At 31.5% G+C, this 21637-nt stretch overlaps 1 protein-coding gene across 4 annotated transcripts in view; it reads right to left on the bottom strand.

Annotated features, from left to right (window-relative positions):
• Positions 1 to 21637, bottom strand: part of LOC118200281 (insulin-like peptide receptor) — a 529147-nt gene that overhangs the window by 187477 nt on the left and 320033 nt on the right. For 3 of the 4 annotated variants that reach the window (XM_085818478.1, XM_085818477.1, XM_085818479.1), the window contains 3 exons: positions 19209 to 19751; positions 2886 to 3058; positions 574 to 766 (listed from right to left, as the gene is read on the bottom strand). In XM_085818478.1, the coding sequence (XP_085674604.1) occupies positions 574 to 766; positions 2886 to 3058; positions 19209 to 19751 (909 nt within the window). The remainder of the gene's footprint in view (positions 1 to 573; positions 767 to 2885; positions 3059 to 19208; positions 19752 to 21637) is intronic. The other variant, XM_085818480.1, reaches the window with a different exon arrangement.

Here is a 21637-nt window from a genome sequence, read left to right as displayed (position 1 = left end):
TATATATAACATGTAAGTTTAAATATTATGCATTCATTTTGTGATACATTACATTGAAACACCCCAAGCTTGGATAATGGTTCACCACCAAAGACAGATGAACCAATACAGTCTCCACGGTATGTCACAATTTTTTTGATACAGTTGTTTGCCTTTAGCCTACTAAGGTTTATGAATTTTTTTTCACAGCACATTTACAAAATCATCATGTTACCCTAGCTTTTATTGGCATCTTTTTAAGTGCATGACATGGTAAGAGTTGGTAAGTTCATTAACTTGTCTGTTGTAATCAATATTTAACCAAAATATTCTACACGTAATGTGAAACTCATGTTGGCCAGACTCATCTCGGCAAGCCATGGAGGGTTATCTGCATTTCAGGAAGAACTTTTCAGGGAACTGGCTCATACATACGTTACACGGGGTAAAATCGCGAAAAACGCCCAAGCAGCCAGGCCGTTTACTGGGTTTCAAACCCCGGAAAGAACTATTAGTGTTCAATGACTTTACCGCTCGGCTGCTGGTGGACTTAAATTGAAAAGCAATAATTTGAATACTTCAAATAGGCCTTACTTTTCGGGCACCGGCCTTCACATTTGTAGCACTGATGTTTGTTGCTCTCATTTACTGAATATCCTGGAGGGCAGGAGGGAAGACATTCTCCTTGAAATGGTTTCCAAATTATTTCTTCTATGTCTGTTGAAATAGAAAGCCGATTCTTAATTTTCTTGCACTCTTCTTCTTCAATGCATCTTCGACCTAGATACTTTATGGGAATTGAAAAATACTTAGTAGCATTCAATAATAAAATGCAAATAATGTTTAAATCAAGCAATGCTGTATTTATTTTAACAATTTTATGTATTGTTAAAATATGCTTGATTAAATAATACAGCATTGCTTGATTAAGTTACTACTATATATGGTTATAAACTTAACACTGTCTGTACAGAAAAAGGCATATCAAACTTCACTATTTTTTATTTAAAAAAAGGAGAAGGGTTCCAGTAATGGAAGGGCTTTCATTGTATTATTATAATAATATCAGGAATGAAAATAAAAGTGAAGATACCATTTTTACAAGCAAAAAAGAACTAAAAATATGAAACACAACATTAATATTATTAATAATTTTGAGTTCAATGACCAAACACTAATGATTTTAATCATCAAAATACTCTACAAATTACCTCAGATTTTATCTTTGCTACAGTTTATTTAAATACCGTAGAAGTACATTCATAAAATCTATTAAATTATTTAATTCTAAAGACATTGTAAACATCTCCAAATGATGTCATTCTAGCAGATGTAAGGGAAACTTTCTTATACATTTTAGAACATTACTGAATTTAAGATACCTCATGTAATGTTTTGTCAACCATGAAACTCTCATGAAGCAGTGCAATTTAGCACCATAAACAAGCATGCTCATAACACACTTAAAAAACTTTTAATGTAACTTTGACTGATTCTCAATAAGCCATGCTTTGTTTTTATGAATAAGGATATAAATTAAGAGTTATCTGTACTTTTTTCTTGCATTTTGGGGAGGGGGGATGTTCAATTTCAGGACCTGCTTTCTATAGAATAACAAGAAGTGGAGTACTAAAGTTACGAAATCCTACCATCAAAAAAGTCTCCATTAATGAATACAATATGGCCTTTTATTTGAAAATGTTGAAACAATGGTAACGAAAAATTGCGATAAAAGAATACCCTTTCAAAAAGGAATGTGGTCGGAGGGCCGTAGAATCACATTCGTTACTGCATACCACTTCATTTACAGCTGGTCAGCAGAATCGATATCAATTGAACGGAAAAAAGAACAAGTGGATATGGCCAACAATGGATATGAGTGTCAGGTTCGTGATCAACTGGATAATATGTAAGTACAGTCAGAAGTCTTTAATCCGCATATCCATCATCCAGAATGATCTTTAATCTGGACCTCAAAGCTAAAAACTTTCTGCGCATGCGTAAACGCATATATGCCTTTACGCATGCACGGATGGCAAAGTGAAAGCATGTTCCGATGTCCATTAAACAAAAAGTGGAATTGCTGCAAAAAATGGATAAAGTCATGAAGAAAGTGACAGAGAGGTGATTTGTTTCTCTAATCATTCTGAAATCTGTTTATCAATTTCACGCTGCTCTGCGGGGGGGGGGGGCAATGAACTGGAAGTTGATCTGTCAGCACTATCCTTATCTTCAGGGCAGATGTTTTTATTTTATTCGGCTTATAATTTCTTACTAAATGTATTTTATCTCGATGTACTCCGTCTTTGATATGATTTAAATCAAATTCATCCTCATTATAAATATCACGAATACACATCAAATAGTTTTCTGGTTGCAATTTCCTAATTTCGACTATGCGTAATGTATGCTTTACGCAAGCGTGCGTTGAAAGAAATGTTTAATTAAGTAAACAAATAAATATTAAGATTTTTTTTAAATTTTGATACCCTTTAGATCATAATTGCTCTTTATTTCATAAATTACGGTTTCATATTTTTAATTTTATAATTTCTGCATGCCATCTTACCAGATTTAAACTGATGATCTATAATCCGGAATCGCCGAAGTCCCGACGAGTCCGGATTAAAGACTTTTGACTGTAATTTAATACTAATGTGATTACAATATTTTAATAGTGACAGATACATAAATAGCATTTACATGAGCCTTGCACGAAAAATCCTTTCATAAACTATGAAATGTCATAAAACAACCACATTTTATTAAAACGAGAATCTTTAATGTAATCTGTGTCAATGACATGAAAAAGATGTATGCAATAATACATTTTAAGTGAGAAGGCAATAAAATTTTAACACAGAAAAGAAAAATAAAATTTAAAAGATTTATTTAAAAATATATACTTTATAAGTTCCTAGTGGACAGCTTTTCATGCACTTTCCATTGTAAATCACATGTCGACAAGCAATGCATTCCCGAGACAATGGTCCATTGCATCCACCAAGACATTCAGGATGACAGCAGTGATGTTTTGAAGAGCATGTCAAATTCTTATATTCACAATCTACACTGCACACTAATATTTAAATGAAAAATTACATATAACAATTTTTGATAAACATATTTTATAATCAAACACATCATTATATAAATAAATCTATTATTAAAATAATCTATACAAAACCTACAGAAAATAACTGAATCTTGCACGCCTAAAAATTAATTTACCCACGTATTTTTCCTCTTAGCTTTAACACAAGGTTTGGAATTTTTTTTTTTTAAGTATTCATATAACTTTCCCTAAGGCACTCAAGAAAGTGAGTTTTCCACAATTTTATATTCGATTTGTTTATGTAGTGGTTGCTTTTGTCTTTCTAATTTATTTCATCATGTTTTTTTTTAGGTGCACGGCTATGAATAATGAAACAATAATAGTGAAGAACTTAAAAAAAAAAAGGGACAACAATAAAAGCAGACAAAATCCAAGACCCAGCAAGTAGAAATGAAGATATTAGACATGTGTAGTACTTATATGGATGTAATCTCATTGTATTGTACCTTTTTTTTTTTAAATAAAGAATATTAGGTTCTTATGCATTATCCCGTCAACTGGTCAAGTAGAGCGATTTAGTGTTAATTATGGATGACAGTTTTCTTTATAATTCCACAGTAATGACTGGCGATTGGTGACCACTGCCAACACTCTACGGAATAATATATAAGTACTGAATATTATGATATTTTTTGGTAATTTATCCATGAATACTTTTCGATTGTTATGTTTTTTATTGTGACAATATCCTTTGGAAATTAAACAGCTTGCAAATTTTTTGCCTCTTAATTTTTCAACTACAAATTAGTAAAAACAGTGAGGAAATACCCAAGTAAATATGGTTAATTCTTGTGAAGAACTTCTGATTAACTTCTGGCATTACTTTGATGATTAATCACTATAAACCAAATCACTGCATATAACTTTTTAAAGTGACATTGTGCTCACAATTTTCATATAAGTAGGGTTACCAGACATCCAGGACTGATCCAGATAATCCTGAATCTCAGATTTAAGAGGGGGAATCCAAAATTTGATAAGACTACATAAATGGTTATAAAATGTTGAACAAAAAATTAACTTATGGGTGAAGAGAAGAAACATTACAAAACTTCAGTGATGCTTTTATTGAGATAAAAGTATTCTGCAACACATTCAGGTGTTTTTTAGATCTTTATTGGGTAATATGATCAATAAAGCTTTACATCATACACGTTTTTTTCACAATAGATCTCCAATATGAGAAAACATTTAGGTAGCAATTCCAGAATAAAGAGAGCACAGATTTAGTTTTTAGAAAACATTTATTTATAGTCATAGAATGTATAATATTACAGAGAACGGCAATACCAGCATAGTTATATTTTCCTATATCTATCCAAAGCGTTGCCAATTACAAGTTAATAATTATTAAATGTTGCCAATTACAAATTATTAAATATTACATCTTCTGTTTTTTTAAAGAGTTCAATTTTTTTTTTTTTTTTAACAATCTAACATTAGTCCAAATACCTGGCCGGCTTTCTAATCACTCTCCCACTTCTAGTTCTTTGCTCATCATCCCTTGTTTCTGAGTTAGCAGAATTTGGTAGTTGTTCTTCTAAACTTTGCCCTCGGGAATATCTGGAATCATAGCCTTTTACATCTGTTTTTCTGTGCATTAACTCCTTGTTCTGTTCCTCTGATATTGTCTTCAACAGCTGAACTGTTTTCTCTAATGTCTTTTCTATTTCTTCTCAATACTGATGCACCTGATCTCAGTATATATGATCTAGGCATCTTATATATTTCTTCTACAACTGCTGGTTTCCAGTGATTATCTTGATATAATCTAACACAATCTCCTTTATTTAGTGATGATAATGTTTTTGTATGATGATCATAATATGACTTCTGTTTAGTTCTTTCTTGGTTGATTTTTTCTTTTACATTTTTCACAACTTGAGGTTTAAGTAATTCTTCGGAAGTAGGAAGAATCGTTCTTGGTCTTCTACTCATAAGTCGTTGCGCTGGTGATCCTAACATCTCATTAGTTGGAGTGTCCCTATGAGCTAACAATGCTAAATAAGGATCAGCATGATCTACTTGAGCTTTCTTTAACAATTTCTTTGCCGTTTGTACCGAGCACTGTGCTAATCTGTTCGACTGTGGATGGTATGGACTGCTTGTTATATGTTTAAATTGTTATTTCTTTGCAAATTCTGCAAATTCTTTACTTGCAAACTGAGGTCCTTTATCAGATATCACTATCAATGGTATACCGTATCTTCCAAAATGAGATTTCATGTAACTGATCACTGTCTGACTACGAGTATCCGGTAGTTTGGAGATTTCAAAAAAGTTGGAATAGTAATCTACAATTAATAAGCATACATCTTTGTTAACCTCAAATAAATCTGTTGCAACTTTATACCACGGTAAATTGGGAACTTCATGTGGTACCATAGGCTCTCTTATGTTTTTATTCTGGTATTCATTACATATAGGACATTTTGAAATTTCATCTTCTATCTGCTTGTTCATAAGTGGCCAAAACAAAACATCTCTAGTTCTTTTCTTACATTTTTCTATACTAAAATGACTCCCATGAATTAAACTTAACATCTCTTTTTGAATAGATAGAGAAACAATTACCCTTTCTCCTTTAAAAAATAAGTCATTTTCCATTGTCAACTCATCTCTGTAGTCCCAAAATATTTTGACTTCAGGTTCCATCTGATGTTTCTTTTCTGGCCAACCTATAAGAATATATTTCTTATGCACTGTAGTATAGCATGACATTCACATTCTTTTTTCAGTTCATAAATTTTATCAGAGTACAAATTTCTGTATCTTCACCATTCATTATCTTCTTCTGTAGCATTCAAATATGCTCTACTCAAAGTGTCTGCTATTAATAAGTCATTTCTCTTTTTGTATCATACATCTAGATCATATTTTTGTAAATTTAAAAGCATTCTTTACAATTGCTGTGGCGCTTTAAAAGGAGGTTTCTTAGTTATGCTTCCTAATGGTTGATGATCAGTTTCAACTGTAATACATTTGCCATATATATATTGATGAAATTTAGAACATCCAAAATTAATAGCTAAAAGCTCTTTTTCTATCTGAGCATAATTTTTCTGACTTTTTGTTAGAGCTCTGGAAGCATAAGCAATTGGTTGGTTTTCTTGCAGTAAAACAGCACCTAATCCTTCAGAACTTGCATCTACTGAAAGACTTACATTCTTATTAACATCATGGAATTTTAATATGGATGCTTTTGGAACAATTCTTTAAGTGTTTCGAAAGCTTTTTGATGCTTTTCAGTCCAGTGCCAGGGAACATTTTTTTCAAGTGGAAACTGTCTTAATGGTGCAGTAATAGTAGTTAAGTTAGGAATAAATTTGGCTAAATAATTAATCATTTCCAAAAATCTTTGTACGAAGGCACATCTGTAGGTTCTGGCATTTTAACAATTGCTTCCACTTTAGAAAAATCAGGTTTTAGTCCATTTTCACATAACTCGTGCCCTATATAATTCACACGATTAACTTTTATTTTACATTTAGCCTTATTGAAATTCAAATTAATATCTCGTTCTCTCTGGAGTACTTTTTCAAGTCGTAGCTCATGTTTCTTTTCATTAGATCCCCATATTAAAATATCATCTATAATACATTCAACAACACCTATTATTTGGCTTAATTTTCTTTGGCAAATTTCTGGAGCTGAACATATGCCAAAAGGTAATCTTTTAAATTTGTATCTGCCAAAATGTGTATTGAATGTACACAAATTACTACTTTCTTCATCAAGCTGGTTTTGCCAAAAAAGCACTATTAGCATCTAAAACAGGAAATATTTTTGCGTTAGGCATTCTAGTGACAACTTCGTCAATGGTTAACATTGGATAATGTTCTCTTTTTATAGCTTTATTTAAATCTCTAGGATCTAAACATATTCTTATTTTGTTCGGTTTGACAACTGTGACCATTGAATTTACCCATTCAGTTGGTTCTCTTACTTTCTCAATAACATTTAAATTTTCCATTCTTTGTAATTCTTTCTTAACTTTATCACGTATAGCTATGGGTATTTTTCTTGAAGGATGAATAACTGGTGTTGCATCTTGTTTTAAATGGATTTTGTATTCTCCATTCAAACAACCTAAGCCTTCAAATACATCTTTGTATTCCTCCAGTAAGTTTTCAGTGTAAACAGACATTAGTTTTTGAATCAAACCTAGTTTCAAACATGATTTTAATCCTAATATAGAAGGTACTTCTTTGCCAATAACTTGGAATTCCCCAACATAATTAGTATTTTTTCCATATTGGCAGTTAAGTACTACTTTTTCTAAAGTATCCATTTGATTCCCAGAGAATGTAACTAATCTTTTAATTTCAGACTTCTATATCGGAAGATTTAGCAATTTCACTTTGCTTTTAGAAATAACATTGCACACTGCTCTAGTATCTAACTGCAAATTTAGTTTACTTTTATTTACATTAACATCAACAGTCCATTTCTCTTCCTTGTTATCTGAATTAAGGTTTAATGTGCCTACATAAAATTCTAACTCTTCCTCAGGGATTTGTTAATTTAATTTTCCTATCTTTTTTGTTTACCTTGACTGCTTTATTTTTTATTACATAGCTTTTACACTGATTTGCGAAATGATTTGCCTTTTTACACTTTTCTCATATGCTGGACATTTTCGATACTCACGAGATGTTTCACATTTAGAACAAACTTTTGTCTTTTCTTTCTCGGTATTTACCTCCTTGTAGGTATTCTTATTATGTTTACTTAGTTTCTTTTTCATTAAGTTTACAACAGTTTCCTCATCTTATATGATTTTCATTTGATGGCACTGATTTCAGCAGATCTGCATATATTAAGAGCTTTTTCTAATGTTAATTCTGCTTCATGTAACAATCTTACTACATCATCTTTAATACCACAAACAATTTTATCCTTTATTAAACTATCCGTTAATTGTGCAAATTCACATGTTCTAGCTTTATTTTGAAGGTCAGTTACACATTCATCTATGGTTTCTGACAGAGTTTGATTTCTAGTAAAGAATAAATGTCTTTCATATGTAATATTTTTCTTAGGAATACAATATTTCGTAAATTTTGTCTTAATTTCACTTAATTTCATTTCTTTACCCTCTTCTATAGGAAATGTATTACATATTTCAAAACCACGAATTCCTATTACATAAAGAAAATTATTAACTATTACCTTCTCTTCTTTATTATGTAATCCACTAGCTACTTCATATATTTCGGATGATTGCAGCCATCTTTGCCAATTTAAAGCAAGATTTCCATGAAATTTCATTGGCTCTGGTGGTTTTAAACTTTCCATTTTGAAAGCAAAATACTCCTCACACCATATAGAATAATGAGGGTGCACATTTAGTTTTTAGAAACCATTTATTTATAATCATAGAATGTATAATATTACAGAGAACTGCAATACCACCATAGTTCTATTTTCATATATCTATCCAAAGTGTTGCTAATTACAAGTTACTAAATATTGCCATTTACAAATTATTAAATATTACAGTAGTTAAGTTACATCATTACTCTTCTGTTATCAGGACCTGTTAAAAAATGTACATATGTATGCACATGTGTGTGTGCGCACACACATACATATGTGCATACATATATACATTTGCATAAATGAATACACTTCTAAACGTTCCGATAACAGAACAACAGCCTTACATAAATGAATTAAAATAAATAGTTATGGTTAAAGTTACATATAAAGATCAATTAATTACAGTTCCACTTAGTTATACAGGTATCGGACCAAAATGTTGCCAAATGGTCGCTATGTTTGGTGACTTCTCAGCAAATGTAGGAAAAAAACTATTTGCCCAAACAATCGGCCAATTTAGCAAAATAGCCATTTGCTTGTTAAATAGACTTGTCCATGTAATCTTATTTTTCTGACACAGCTTCATCTCTTTGGACTTATCATATTACATTATACAAAAGATACTACAATTTCAAATATAATTTCCCTAAAATTATTTAAATATATACAAAATTTAAAAAATATTTATGCACAATGAAAAAAAAAATAATAATACTGGTACATCTTGGCTTACTTCTTTCCCTTTTCTTATTTTTTAAAACAGATTCTAAGATACTTAACATGTTATCCCATCAACAAGCCAAGTAGCATGATTAAACAGCAATTACGGAAGATCACTTCTACAGTAACAATTGGTTACTGGCAACCAGTGCCAAAATTTATGCTAGTGTCAACGATATTGTAATATTTAATAATTTGTAAATGGTAACATTTAATATTTAGTAACTTGTAATTGGCAAAAATTTGGATACAGATATGAAAATAGAACTATGCTGGAATTGCAGTGCCAATACCTTCTTAAACAGAAGCCCAACTACGAGATCGTGACGTCACAAACTGGCACCTGACAATCACTGTTGGTTACCTAATATCTGCCTTTAAAGTATATATGTTTTTAAAGCTTTAGTAACAGGAGGGTATTTTCTAATGATGTAGATACATATTATTTTTCATTTTTTACTTTATATATATTGAAAATATATATTTTCAATTCATTCGCGGATATAATATTGGAAACACTTTCCTTTGCACAAAATATATTATTAATTTTTCTATGATCTTATATTGTATGTCTACAGTTAAAATAATGCTTTAAAGTACTGGCTGACTTTTGATAAGTAACAGTAAGGTAATGTTGGAATCTCCCTCCATACTAATAATATTCAAGTCACTTAACTGCATAAAATTATATATAAGAAGGATGTGTGGAAATATTTTTAAGGATATTAGAAGTTTTTTAATTTTAGCAAGGTAGTTTTATAAGCACACACATTACACGAAAAACCTAAATTTTCTAAACCTTTTATTATTTTCACAATATATCCATGCAAAAATTGCACTGATAATGATTTTACTGGGACAATACTTATAACATCCTTATATGAAGATCTAATACTCTGCAGCATAAAAACACACGCAGAATTAGCAGCATTTTCACAATTATATTTTGCTACATTCCTATTATATTTTCACCTTTGAAATCTAAGAATGGCTTAATGTGAATCAGGAAATTTTCAGGAGTTTGCTCCACTTTAGGATCAACATTATATTTAGAATACAATCTTTTCAATGTAGAAGGATGTGGCAAAGTAACATATGCACTATTTCTTAAAACTTTATAGCAATGTGGATAAATTGAATACATCAAACTTGATAATATTAACAGATCAGAACTATACCTATTATTATTTTTATGCAAAACGAGTAATGTCAGCTGCTCAAATATAAACTGAACTACTTTCTTTTTATGTTCAAGGGCATTTTTTTCTAATTCCCGAAGGCCTTGGAGTTACGAATAATAAATTTTTAAAGCTATTTTCATTATTATGACCTTTAATTTTTGCAACTTCTTTAAGCAATGAACAGAGATTATGCACATCATTAATTTTTAAAGGGAATTCATGGTTACTAATTTTTGTTAATGGAATATCTCTAAAATATGCTTCCACTTGCAGATCATTATGGATAACGACTGATGCAGATATAAAAGGAGCAAATTCTGTGCTTTTTGGAGGAAAATTATAATATTTTCTTTAATCACAACTGTTAAATCATCAGGTATCTTAACATTTTTTAGACATGATGAAAGCTCACTCAGATTACTAATTTTAAAGTAATAAAAGTAGGATTTCTAGTAATGCAATTTATATTTTAACAAAATAGGTAATAGCAAGCATATGTGTGTTTGTCTCCCACTCGGGAAGGGGGGGGGAGAAAAGGATTCTTAGTGACATAAGTTATAATAATATTTGAATTTTCATGCATTAGGAATTTAAATTATTTCTTGTTTTATGCAAAACTGTGCACTTTATATTACAATTTAAAAAACCATAAGCATAATTATTGCCTTCACAGTTTCTTTAGAAACACTTTTAAAACCAAAATAAATTAAATATTAAGCTAAATAATTTCATTTGCTGCCATATACATATGAAGTTAAAAGTTCCAAGTTATAAAATTAATCAGAAAGTAAAAAATTGGACATTTTAAAAAGTAAGTGAATATTTAGCATGCAATTCGGTACATAATTATTAACCATACAATTCAATATATAATTATACTAATTAATTACACAATATTATACACAATGTATTCTATAAAAATGAAATTCCTTAATATTAATGTATCCATCCTTTTAAATGTAGAAGCAAATACCTTAATAAATTTAAAGTTCAATTTAGGCTTAACTTACCCGAGAATACTTCGAAATGATAAAATTTTCTCGCGGTATCGATTTTAACCATCTACATAATACATCTTGTTGCTTAGGAAATCTATATACTGATACTTTAGAACCATTACAATAATTTTCTCGCCATAATGGCCCACAGCACTTTAAAGGCATGATTGAAATAATAAAAAAAAATATCAATATCAAATTAAGGCAACATGGTTCACGCGCCTTCTCACGACCAAGGACGAATTTCCCCTAACTTGCTAATGCCATCTAGATGGCCTTGGTTTACGGGCGATTTTTCGCACCCCATTGAGAAGGCCAACAGTTTGTGACGTCACTAAACTACGAGCCTTCAGTAGGGAGGCTTGTGTTTAAAAAGGTGTTGGCAGTGCTCTGTGAATATGCATTCTAAGATTGTAAATAAATAGTTTCTAAAAGTGTACTCTCATAATAATATATGGTGTCACGAAAATTTTGCTTTCAAAATAGAAAGTTTAAAACCACCAGAGCCGATGAAATTTCATGGAAATCTAGCTTCGAATTGGCAGAGATGGTTGCAATCATTTGAAATATATGAAGTAGCTGGTAGATTACAGAATAAAGAAGAGAAGGTAAGAGTTAATACTTTTCTTCATGTAATAGGAATTTGTGGTCTTGAAATATATAATACATTTCCTATAGAAGACGGTAAAGAAATTAAATTAAGTGAAATTAAAACAAAATTTACGGAATATTGTATTCCTAAGAAAAATATTACACATGAAAGACATTTATTCTTTACTAGAAATCAAACTCTGTCAGAAACCATAGATGAATGTGTAACTGACCTTCAAAATAAAGCTAGAACATGTGAATTTGCACAATTAACGGATAGTTTAATAAAGGATAAAATTGTTTGTGGTATTAAAGATGATGTAGTAAGATTGTTACATGAAGCAGAATTAACATTAGAAAAAGGTCTTAATATATGCAGATCTGCTGAAATCAGTGCCATCAAATGAAAATCATATAAGATGAGGAAATTGTTGTAACTTAATGAAAAAGAAACTAAGTAAACATAATAAGAATACCTACAAGGAGGTAAATACCGAGAAAGAAAAGACAAAAGTTTGTTCTAAATATGAAACATCTCGTGAGTATCGAAAATGTCCAGCATATGAGAAAAGTGTAAAAAGGCAAATCATTTCGCAAATCAGTGTAAAAGCTATGTAATAAAAAATAAAGCAGTCAAGGTAAACAAAAAAGATAGGCAAATTAAATTAACAAATCCCTGAGGAAGAGTTAGAATTTTATGTAGGCACATTCAACCTTAATTCAGATAACAAGGAAGAGAAATGGACTGTTGACGTTAATGTAAATAAAAGTAAACTAAATTTGCAGTTAGATACTAGAGCAGTGTGCAATGTTATTTCTAAAAGCAAAGTGAAATTGCTAAATCTTCCGATACAGAAGTCTGAAATTAAAAGATTAGTTACATTCTCTGGGAATCAAATGGATACTTTAGAAAAAGTAGTACTTAACTGCCAATATGGAAAAAATACTAATTATGTTGGGGAATTCCAAGTTATTGGCAAAGAAGTACCTTCTATATTAGGATTAAAATCATGTTTGAAACTAGGTTTGATTCAAAAACTAATGTCTGTTTACACTGAAAACTTACTGGAGGAATACAAAGATGTATTTGAAGGCTTAGGTTGTTTGAATGGAGAATACAAAATCCATTTAAAACAAGATGCAACACCAGTTATTCATCCTTCAAGAAAAATACCCATAGCTATACGTGATAAAGTTAAGAAAGAATTACAAAGAATGGAAAATTTAAATGTTATTGAGAAAGTAAGAGAACCAACTGAATGGGTAAATTCAATGGTCACAGTTGTCAAACCGAACAAAATAAGAATATGTTTAGATCCTAGAGATTTAAATAAAGCTATAAAAAGAGAACATTATCCAATGTTAACCATTGACGAAGTTGTCACTAGAATGCCTAACGCAAAAATATTTTCTGTTTTAGATGCTAATAGTGCTTTTTGGCAAAACCAGCTTGACGAAGAAAGTAGTAATTTGTGTACATTCAATACACATTTTGGCAGATACAAAATTAAAAGATTATCTTTTGGCATATGTTCAGCTCCAGAAATTTTCCAAAGAAAATAAAGCCAAATAATAGAAGGTGTTGAATGTATTATAGATAATATTTTAATATGGGGATCTAATGAAAAGGAACATAAGCTATGACTTGAAAAAGTACTCCAGAGAGCACGAGATATTAATTTGAATTTCAATAAGGCTAAATGTAAAATAAAAGTTAATCGTGTGAATTATATAGGGCACAAGTTATGTGAAAACTGACTAAAACCTGATTTTTCTAAAGTGGAAGCAATTGTTAAAATGCCAGAACCTACAGATGTGCCTTCGCTACAAAGATTTTTGGAAATGATTAATTATTTAGCCAAATTTATTCCTAACTTAACTACTATTACTGCACCATTAAGACAGTTTCCACTTGAGAAAAATGTTCCCTGGCACTGGACTGAAAAGCATCAAAAAGCTTTCGAAACACTTAAAGAATTGTTCCAAAAGCATCCATATTAAAATTCCATGATGTTAATAAGAATGTAAGTCTTTCAGTAGATGCAAGTTCTGAAGGATTAGGTGCTGTTTTACTGCAAGAAAACCAACCAATTGCTTATGCTTCCAGAGCTCTAACAAAAAGTCAGAAAAATTATGCTCAGTTAGAAAAAGAGCTTTTAGCTATTACTTTTGGATGTTCTAAATTTCATCAATATATATATGGGAAACGTATTACAGTTGAAACTGATCATCGAATATTAGAAAGCATAACTAAGAAACCTCTTTCTAAAGCACGACAGCGATTGCAAAGAATGCTGTTAAATTTACAAAAATATAATCTAGATGTACGATACAAAAAGGGGAAAGACTTATTAATAGCAGACACTTTCAGTAGAGCTTATTTGAATACAACAGAAAAAGATAATGATGAAGTTACAGAAATTTGTACACTGATTCCAGCACCTGAAGACAAAATTTATGAATTGAAGAAAGAAAGTGAATGTGATGCTACACTACAGTGCTTAAAGAAATATATTCTGAAAGGTTGGCCAGAAAGGAAACATCAGGTAGAACGTCAAGTATTTTGGGACTACAGAGATGAGTTGACAATGGAAAATGACTTATTTTTCAAAGAAGAAAGGGTAATTGTTTGTCTATCTATTCAAAAAGAGATGTTAAGTTTAATTCATGAAGGTCATTTTGGTATAGAAAAATGTAAGAAAAGAGCTAGAGATGTTTTGTTCTGGCCACTTATGAACAAGCAGATAGAAGATAAAATTTCAAAATGTTCTATATGTAATGAATACCAGAACAAAAACATAAGAGAGCCTATGATAACACATGAAATTCCCAATTTACCTTGGTATAAAGTTGCGACAGATTTATTTGAGATTAACAAAGATGTATATTTATTAATTGTAGATTACTATTCCAACTTTTTTGAAATCTCCAAACTACCAGATACTCGAAATCAGACAGTGATCAGTTACATGAAATCTCATTTTGCAGGATACGGTATACCATTGATAGTGATATCTGATAATGGACCTCAGTTTGCAAGTAAAGAATTTGCAGAATTTGCAAAGAAATAACAATTTAAACATATAACAAACAGTCCATACCATCCACAGTCGAACGGATTAGCAGAGTGCTCGGTACAAACGGCAAAGAAATTGTTAAAGAAAGCTCAAGTAGATCATGCTGATCCTTATTTAGCATTGTTAGCTCATAGGGACACTCCAACTAATGAGATGTTAGGATCACCAGCGCAACGACTTATGAGTAGAAGAACAAGAACGATTCTTCCTACATCTGAAGAATTGCTTAAACCTCAAGTTGTGAAAAATGTAAAAGAAAAAAATCAACCAAGAAAGAACTAAACAGAAGTCATATTATGATTGTCATACAAAAACATTATCATCGCTAAATAAAGGAGATTGTGTTAGATTATATCAAGATAATCGCTGGAAATCAGCAGTTGCAGAAGAAGTATATAAGATGCCTAGATCATATATACTGAGATCAGGTGCATCAGTATTGAGAAGAAATAGAAAAGATATTAGAGAAAACAGTTCAGCTGTTAAAGAAAATATTAGAGGAATATAACAAGGAGTTAATACACAGAAAACAGATGTAAAAGGATATGATTCCGGATATTCTCAAGGGCAAAGTTTAAAAGATCAACTACCAAACTCTGCTAACTCAGAAACAAGGAACGGTGAGCTAAGAACTAGAAGTGGGAGAGTGATTAGAAAGCTGGCCAGGTATTTGGACTGATTTCAGACTGTTAAAACTTTTGAGCTCTTTACAAAAATGGAAGATGTGATATTTAATAATTTGTAAATGGTAAAATTTAATATTTAGTAACTTGTAATTTGCAACACTTTGGATACAGATATGAAAATAGAACTATGCTGGTATTGCAGTGCTCTGTGAAAATACATTCTAAGATTGTAAATAAGTAGTTTCTAAAAGCTAAAAGTGTACCCTCATAATAATATAGAGATAACATGTAAATATTGTTTCTGTCATGATACAAATTAAATATCATTATCAGAGTTGTTTTATAGAATTCTAGCCACTGCAATGATGTCAAAATCTGATCGTGTTTCTGTGCCAGGAATACCACAAAGCACCATAAATCTGGTAATGTACCATAGTGCATCCATAATCTGCCTCAAAACAAAGTTCTGTTCAGTTTGGAACTTTTAGTGTAGGATTTTCATGAGTGTGCGCAGACCAGACAAGCATAACACAGCACTGGCCGCCAGATGGATTTATAAATGAGTAATTTGTTACCTATTGATAGAAAATTGTTTTGGTAATTTAGGGGGAGCATCTAGCTTTATATGAATCTGAAACTTCTGAATACATGTGTGGGTACCATGTGAGAGAATTTGTGAGGATCACCTGAATATAAGGGACTTGCTTGGCCCAGTAGAGGCGAATGAACTGCTCCGGAACTGATTCACTCTACTTAACAAATGATCAGCACTCCAAAAAAAAAAAAAAAAAAAAAAAAAAAAAAATGGAAAGGCACTTCTTTAACACTTCATTGAGAGCTATTGTTGGGAAGGGTGACAAAAAATGTTTTTATTTCTCTTAATGTAAACACTAGCACTCTTTCCTTTATTGTTTTACTGGAAACACTTCTGATCTATTTTTATGTGCGTATGTGTGTTATGTATGTATATCTGTGTGCTTTTGGCTTGCTTGTGTTCCAACCAGTATTTAAAAAACGAAACATAAAATACACTGATGCATCTCAGCAAAACTGATCACCCCTGTTTGCAAATGGAAGGTGTTTTTTCCCTTCATCTGGCAGTGGGAGGGTCTATTTAAAGTATGTACATTATAGGAGCTAGTTCCTCTGATTCTCAGCTGTCAGCACTCCTACACTAATCGCAGATCTGGGTCCTTCAGAAACGTGATTATTCACATGCTCCTGCTCTAGTTGCAGACCTCATTCCAACAGAGTCTTCATTATTCCCTCTTTCAAATCTGGCTCCTTCGAAGTCTTTGATTATTTGCTCTTTTTGCTTCCTCGGAGCTGATCCTTGAGTTTCATTTATATTCTTTAAATACTGTGTCATAATATAGGTATGTGTATTAGGTTTTACCTTTTTTCATACAATATTACTGCAATATTTATGTCAAATAATAAATTAAATTTTTATTTACTTATTTTACTAACGTCTTGTAACCAAAAGCTATGAATTTATCTTTAACCTTCTTTAGAATTAGTATATACAGTCAAAAGTCTTTAATCCGGACGTCCATAACCCGGAATGATCTATAATCCGGACCTCAAAGCTATAAACTTTCTGCGCATGCATCAATGCATAATGTGTTAACGCATGAGCATAAAACCTTTATGCATGCACATAATACGTTTACGCATGCGCGTTTAATGTATAACGGACGGTATAAGCTAAACTAAAATTATCTAATTATCTATTTCAGTTAATGTTACAGATTGCGTTGTTCCTTAATCTTCTAATTGGATCTGGCTTATTATTTTTTCCAGACTGTTAGAGCAATTTTATAAAAGTAAGCTTGAACTTCCGATTATGTCAAAAAGAATTTCCGATTCTGGAGCTGCCAAAGGATCTACAAAGCGAAAGCATGTTTTGATGTCCATCAAACAAAAAGTGGAATTGCTGCAAAAAATTTATAATGGCATATCCTTTGTTTCTCTAACCATTCTAAAATCTGTTTATCAATTTCGCGCTGCTCTGCGGGAGGGAGGGGGAACGTCGCGGCGCGCTATGAACTGGAAGTTTATCTGTCAACACTATCCTTATCTTCAGGGCAGGTATTTTTATTTTATTCTCCTTATAATTCCTTAATAAATGTAGTATTTCATCTCGATGTACTCCATCTTTGATATGATTTAAATCAAATTCATCGTCATTATAAATATCACAAATACACATCAAATAGTTTTCTGGTTGCAATTTTCTAATTTCGACTATGTGTAATGTATGCTTTACGCATGCGTGCATTGAAAGAAATGTTTAATAAAGTAAACAAATAAATATGAAGCTTTTTTGTTAAATTTTGATACCCTTTAGATCATAATTGCTCTTTATTTCATAAATAACAATTTCATATTTTTAATTTTATAATTTCTGCATGCCATCTTACCAGATTTAAATTGATCATATATAATCCGGAATCATCGAAGTCCCGACGAGTCCGGATTAGACTTTTGACTGTATTTATAAACATAAATTTTTCCATCTAATGTATTTTTTCAAGGTTGCAGAACAAAATGTGGATTCTACCGAACAGAAGAACCTCGAGCGATATTTGTTATCATTTTGTAGAATTTCATTAAAAAAAAAAAAAAAAAAAAAATACCAGTACTATCAGCAGACAATTTTTTGTTCTTTGGAATCTGCCTCCAATTTAAAATCAATTTTTACATTTTGTTTTATGTAGCAATAATATATCGATTATAGTAATCAAATAATGTAATCTTTAAAAAAGTGACTTTAGTTTTCCTTATTTTTTAATTTATGGCATTTTTTAAATTCCATTTATATGTGCGAAGGATTTTATTGTAGTTCTATGTAGAAATTTTTTTGGGGGGGGGGATCTCAAAAGTACAGTTGAAAGAAATCAGTCCAGGGATTGAGTGGTTTTGAGTTGATTCCAGCGTTTCTACTCCTCGTTCAATCCTTTCTGCTTCCCTCCCGCACCTTTGTATACCGGCTCTGATCCACGTCTGTTCTGAGCACATTCGTCCAGGTCATTGTTAATGAGCGATGAATTCTTAAAAAGAACTCATTCACTTTAGTGAGCGAACAGTTCTGTTCTGATACCTTAAGAGAGCGTTTTTGTCCATGTCCTATGAGCCCAAGGGAAAGTTTCTCCATAAAACTGCAGATGCTGATTAATCATCTTTGCCTCATAAATAATACTGCAAGAGTTTTGTTAATATTTACCTCACTTTTCCATTTTTGTAGCCAGGCCTCTAGTGCATGGAAGAAACTAAGCAACTAAGAAATGCTTTCTGAGTAAGGATTGCTGTATCATCAGCGTACACTGCAAGTGTAGTGTTGGGGGTGTAAGGAATGTCATTTACGTAAATGTTGAAAAGAATGAGGCCTAGTAGGGATCCCTGTGGAACACCAACTGAAATGCTGAAACAGTATGGTAAGTAGAGTATCTGTTACAGGCGGGAATAACAAAGTGGTCTACCTGACAAGTAGGTTTTAATTATCTGCATCTTGGATGTCCATCAGAACATCATATACATGTTGTCATTTCCATTGGAAACACTTACAAAGTTCTGAAATTTATACAAAAATTACTTACCCTTTTGACAAGTATGAGAATTCCAACATAATTTCTGTAATCTTGGAGGTTTCGACTTACTACTTGTTGGGCAATTTGTATCTGGACAAGTATCTGGGCATTCTTCATGCTGTTTATTTTTCTTGATGAAATGTCCACCATGACCAGATTTTGCAAGTATATCCCAGTCAATGGTATCCACATAGCACAAATGAGGATTCTTCTCAATACGAACAGAGCCTCTTAGTATTGTGGTCAAATTTACCAATCCAATATCCAGAAGAGAAAACATTTCATAAAGTACAAAAGCATAATTATGAAATAAGACATCTCCTCTGATCACTGCTAAATTTGGAAAAAGTTTTGACAATGACTGAATACCTTGTACTCTGTACAAAATAAGATAACCCGTAATTTCCTGTAGTTTTGGAAAAGAAATGTTCTCAAAATCTTTACTTCCAGCAGTGTCAATCAAGAGGATTTGGACAGAACCTTCAACAACAGAACAGTTTTCAAGCTTGTGAAAAAATGAAACGTTATTCCGAATATCTATATTTGAACACACTGAAAGAAAGAAAAATTTTTAAATTAGTTCTTTAACATAACAACATCAAATTTACAAATTTTAAAATTGCAACAGTTAAAATTTTTTTTCATGACTTACATTTTAAAGACAAGTTATGCTTTAAATTTATAATTTAGAACTGTAATTTTAGCAGTCAGAGTTTAATTATAACAAATACCAAAGGATTACTTGCTTTAGGTAAAAAATAGATTCTTTTCAGAAAAAATATATTACATTTCAATTTATATATTAGACACTAATTACGAAAAAAATTATGTTCTTATTTTAAAGAGAATTAAATTCAGAAATAAGTAATCTAGAACTATTTTACTGCCTAAATCATAACATATTCTTAAAAACAGAACACACTGCTGTTGACTAATAACTGCTTATATAGCACCACGTTTTAGAAGTTCTTATAAAAATACAAAATAACAATGCTTTAAAACACATATTTCATATTTTATACAAAATGTTTCTTAAAGAAGTAAAGATTTCGTTATTTTTTCCTGGGTAATTTAATTTTCCTGTAAGTAAAATAATAGTGTTCCAGCATGTGAAAAATTATTATAGATTATAGAAGCCTGGGCACCAAGGTACAAATAGCTTTCAGGAAAACCGAATGATCATTTTCTTTGTTTTGAAGACAAAAAAAGGGAAGAGATGCAAACTTATAGGATGATTCTGGGCCCCCTTAAAATCTGAGGCAAAAAAAGTGCAGACGTTGTTGATTTCAGACAGTAAAAATGTCCGGTGAAAACATAAAAGTGTAAAACCATTTCCAAGATATCTGGCATCAGTAAGGTTCCTATACTATCTCAAAAAGTAGAAAGATGTGCATTCGCGTACGCTCTCGTTTGTGTCCTATATTTATAAATACTGGCTTTTTAAGTTCAGAAATTTTTCTCAGACACAGATGGAAAGTAAACGCATGTGTGGACCATGTTATTTCCACATCATGCTCCTGGCTGCTTGAAAGTCAATATTTTTAGTCGACCACACAGCAACTTACGCTCCTATGACTCCACGAATGTAAACAACAATGAACTTTAGTGCTAACGCAGCTTTATTGTTTCTGCGTGTGCTTTGAGAAGTTGCCATCAGGCAGCTGTGCACATTTTGTTGAATTATGCACACAGAATCCAAATGCCGTAAACATCAAAAACTCCATCGAAAAGGGAGGTCACGAACTTTAAAAGCATACTGCAGTCAAAAGTCTTTAATCCGGACTCGTCGGGACTTCGGCGATTCCGGATTACAGATCATCAGTTTAAATCTGGTAAGATGGCATGCAGAAATTATAAAATTAAAAATATGAAACCATAATTTATGAAATAAAGAACAATTATGATCTAAAGGGTATCAAAATTTGCAAAAAGAAAAAGCTTAATATTTATCTGTTTACTTTATTAAACATTTCTTTCAATGTAAGTTGTTTAAGTTTTGCTTCGTTTCATGTGATAATACTTTCTCTTTAATTCTATTAAACAGACATAATTTCTTGTTCAGTTACAAAGTTTCGCTGTTCAAGTCCTATAATTGCTGTGTCGAGAATACTGACTAATTTGTCAATCGAAATTTTTTCGTTTTCAATAACCTCTGTCACTTTCTTCGCTATCGGAAGCGAATTATAATGACGAGGAACTTGTTTTAAATCATATTAAAGACGGAGCACATCAAGATGAAATACTACATTTGATAAGGAATTATAAGCCAAATAAAATAAAAACATCTGCCCTGAAGATAAGGATAGTGCTGACAGATCAACTTCCAATTCATTACGCGCACGCCGCGGCGTTCCCCCCGCCGAGCAGCGTGAAATTGATAAACAGATTTCGGATTTCAAAACATACTTTCGCTTTAGATCCTTTACATATTAACAAAT

The sequence above is a fragment of the Stegodyphus dumicola genome, chromosome 6, assembly GCF_044657685.1.
Source record: "Stegodyphus dumicola isolate Sdum_Otavi_A_Nest chromosome 6, ASM4465768v1".
Lineage (NCBI taxonomy): Eukaryota > Metazoa > Arthropoda > Arachnida > Araneae > Eresidae > Stegodyphus > Stegodyphus dumicola.
This window is presented reverse-complemented; position numbering and strand designations above follow the sequence as displayed.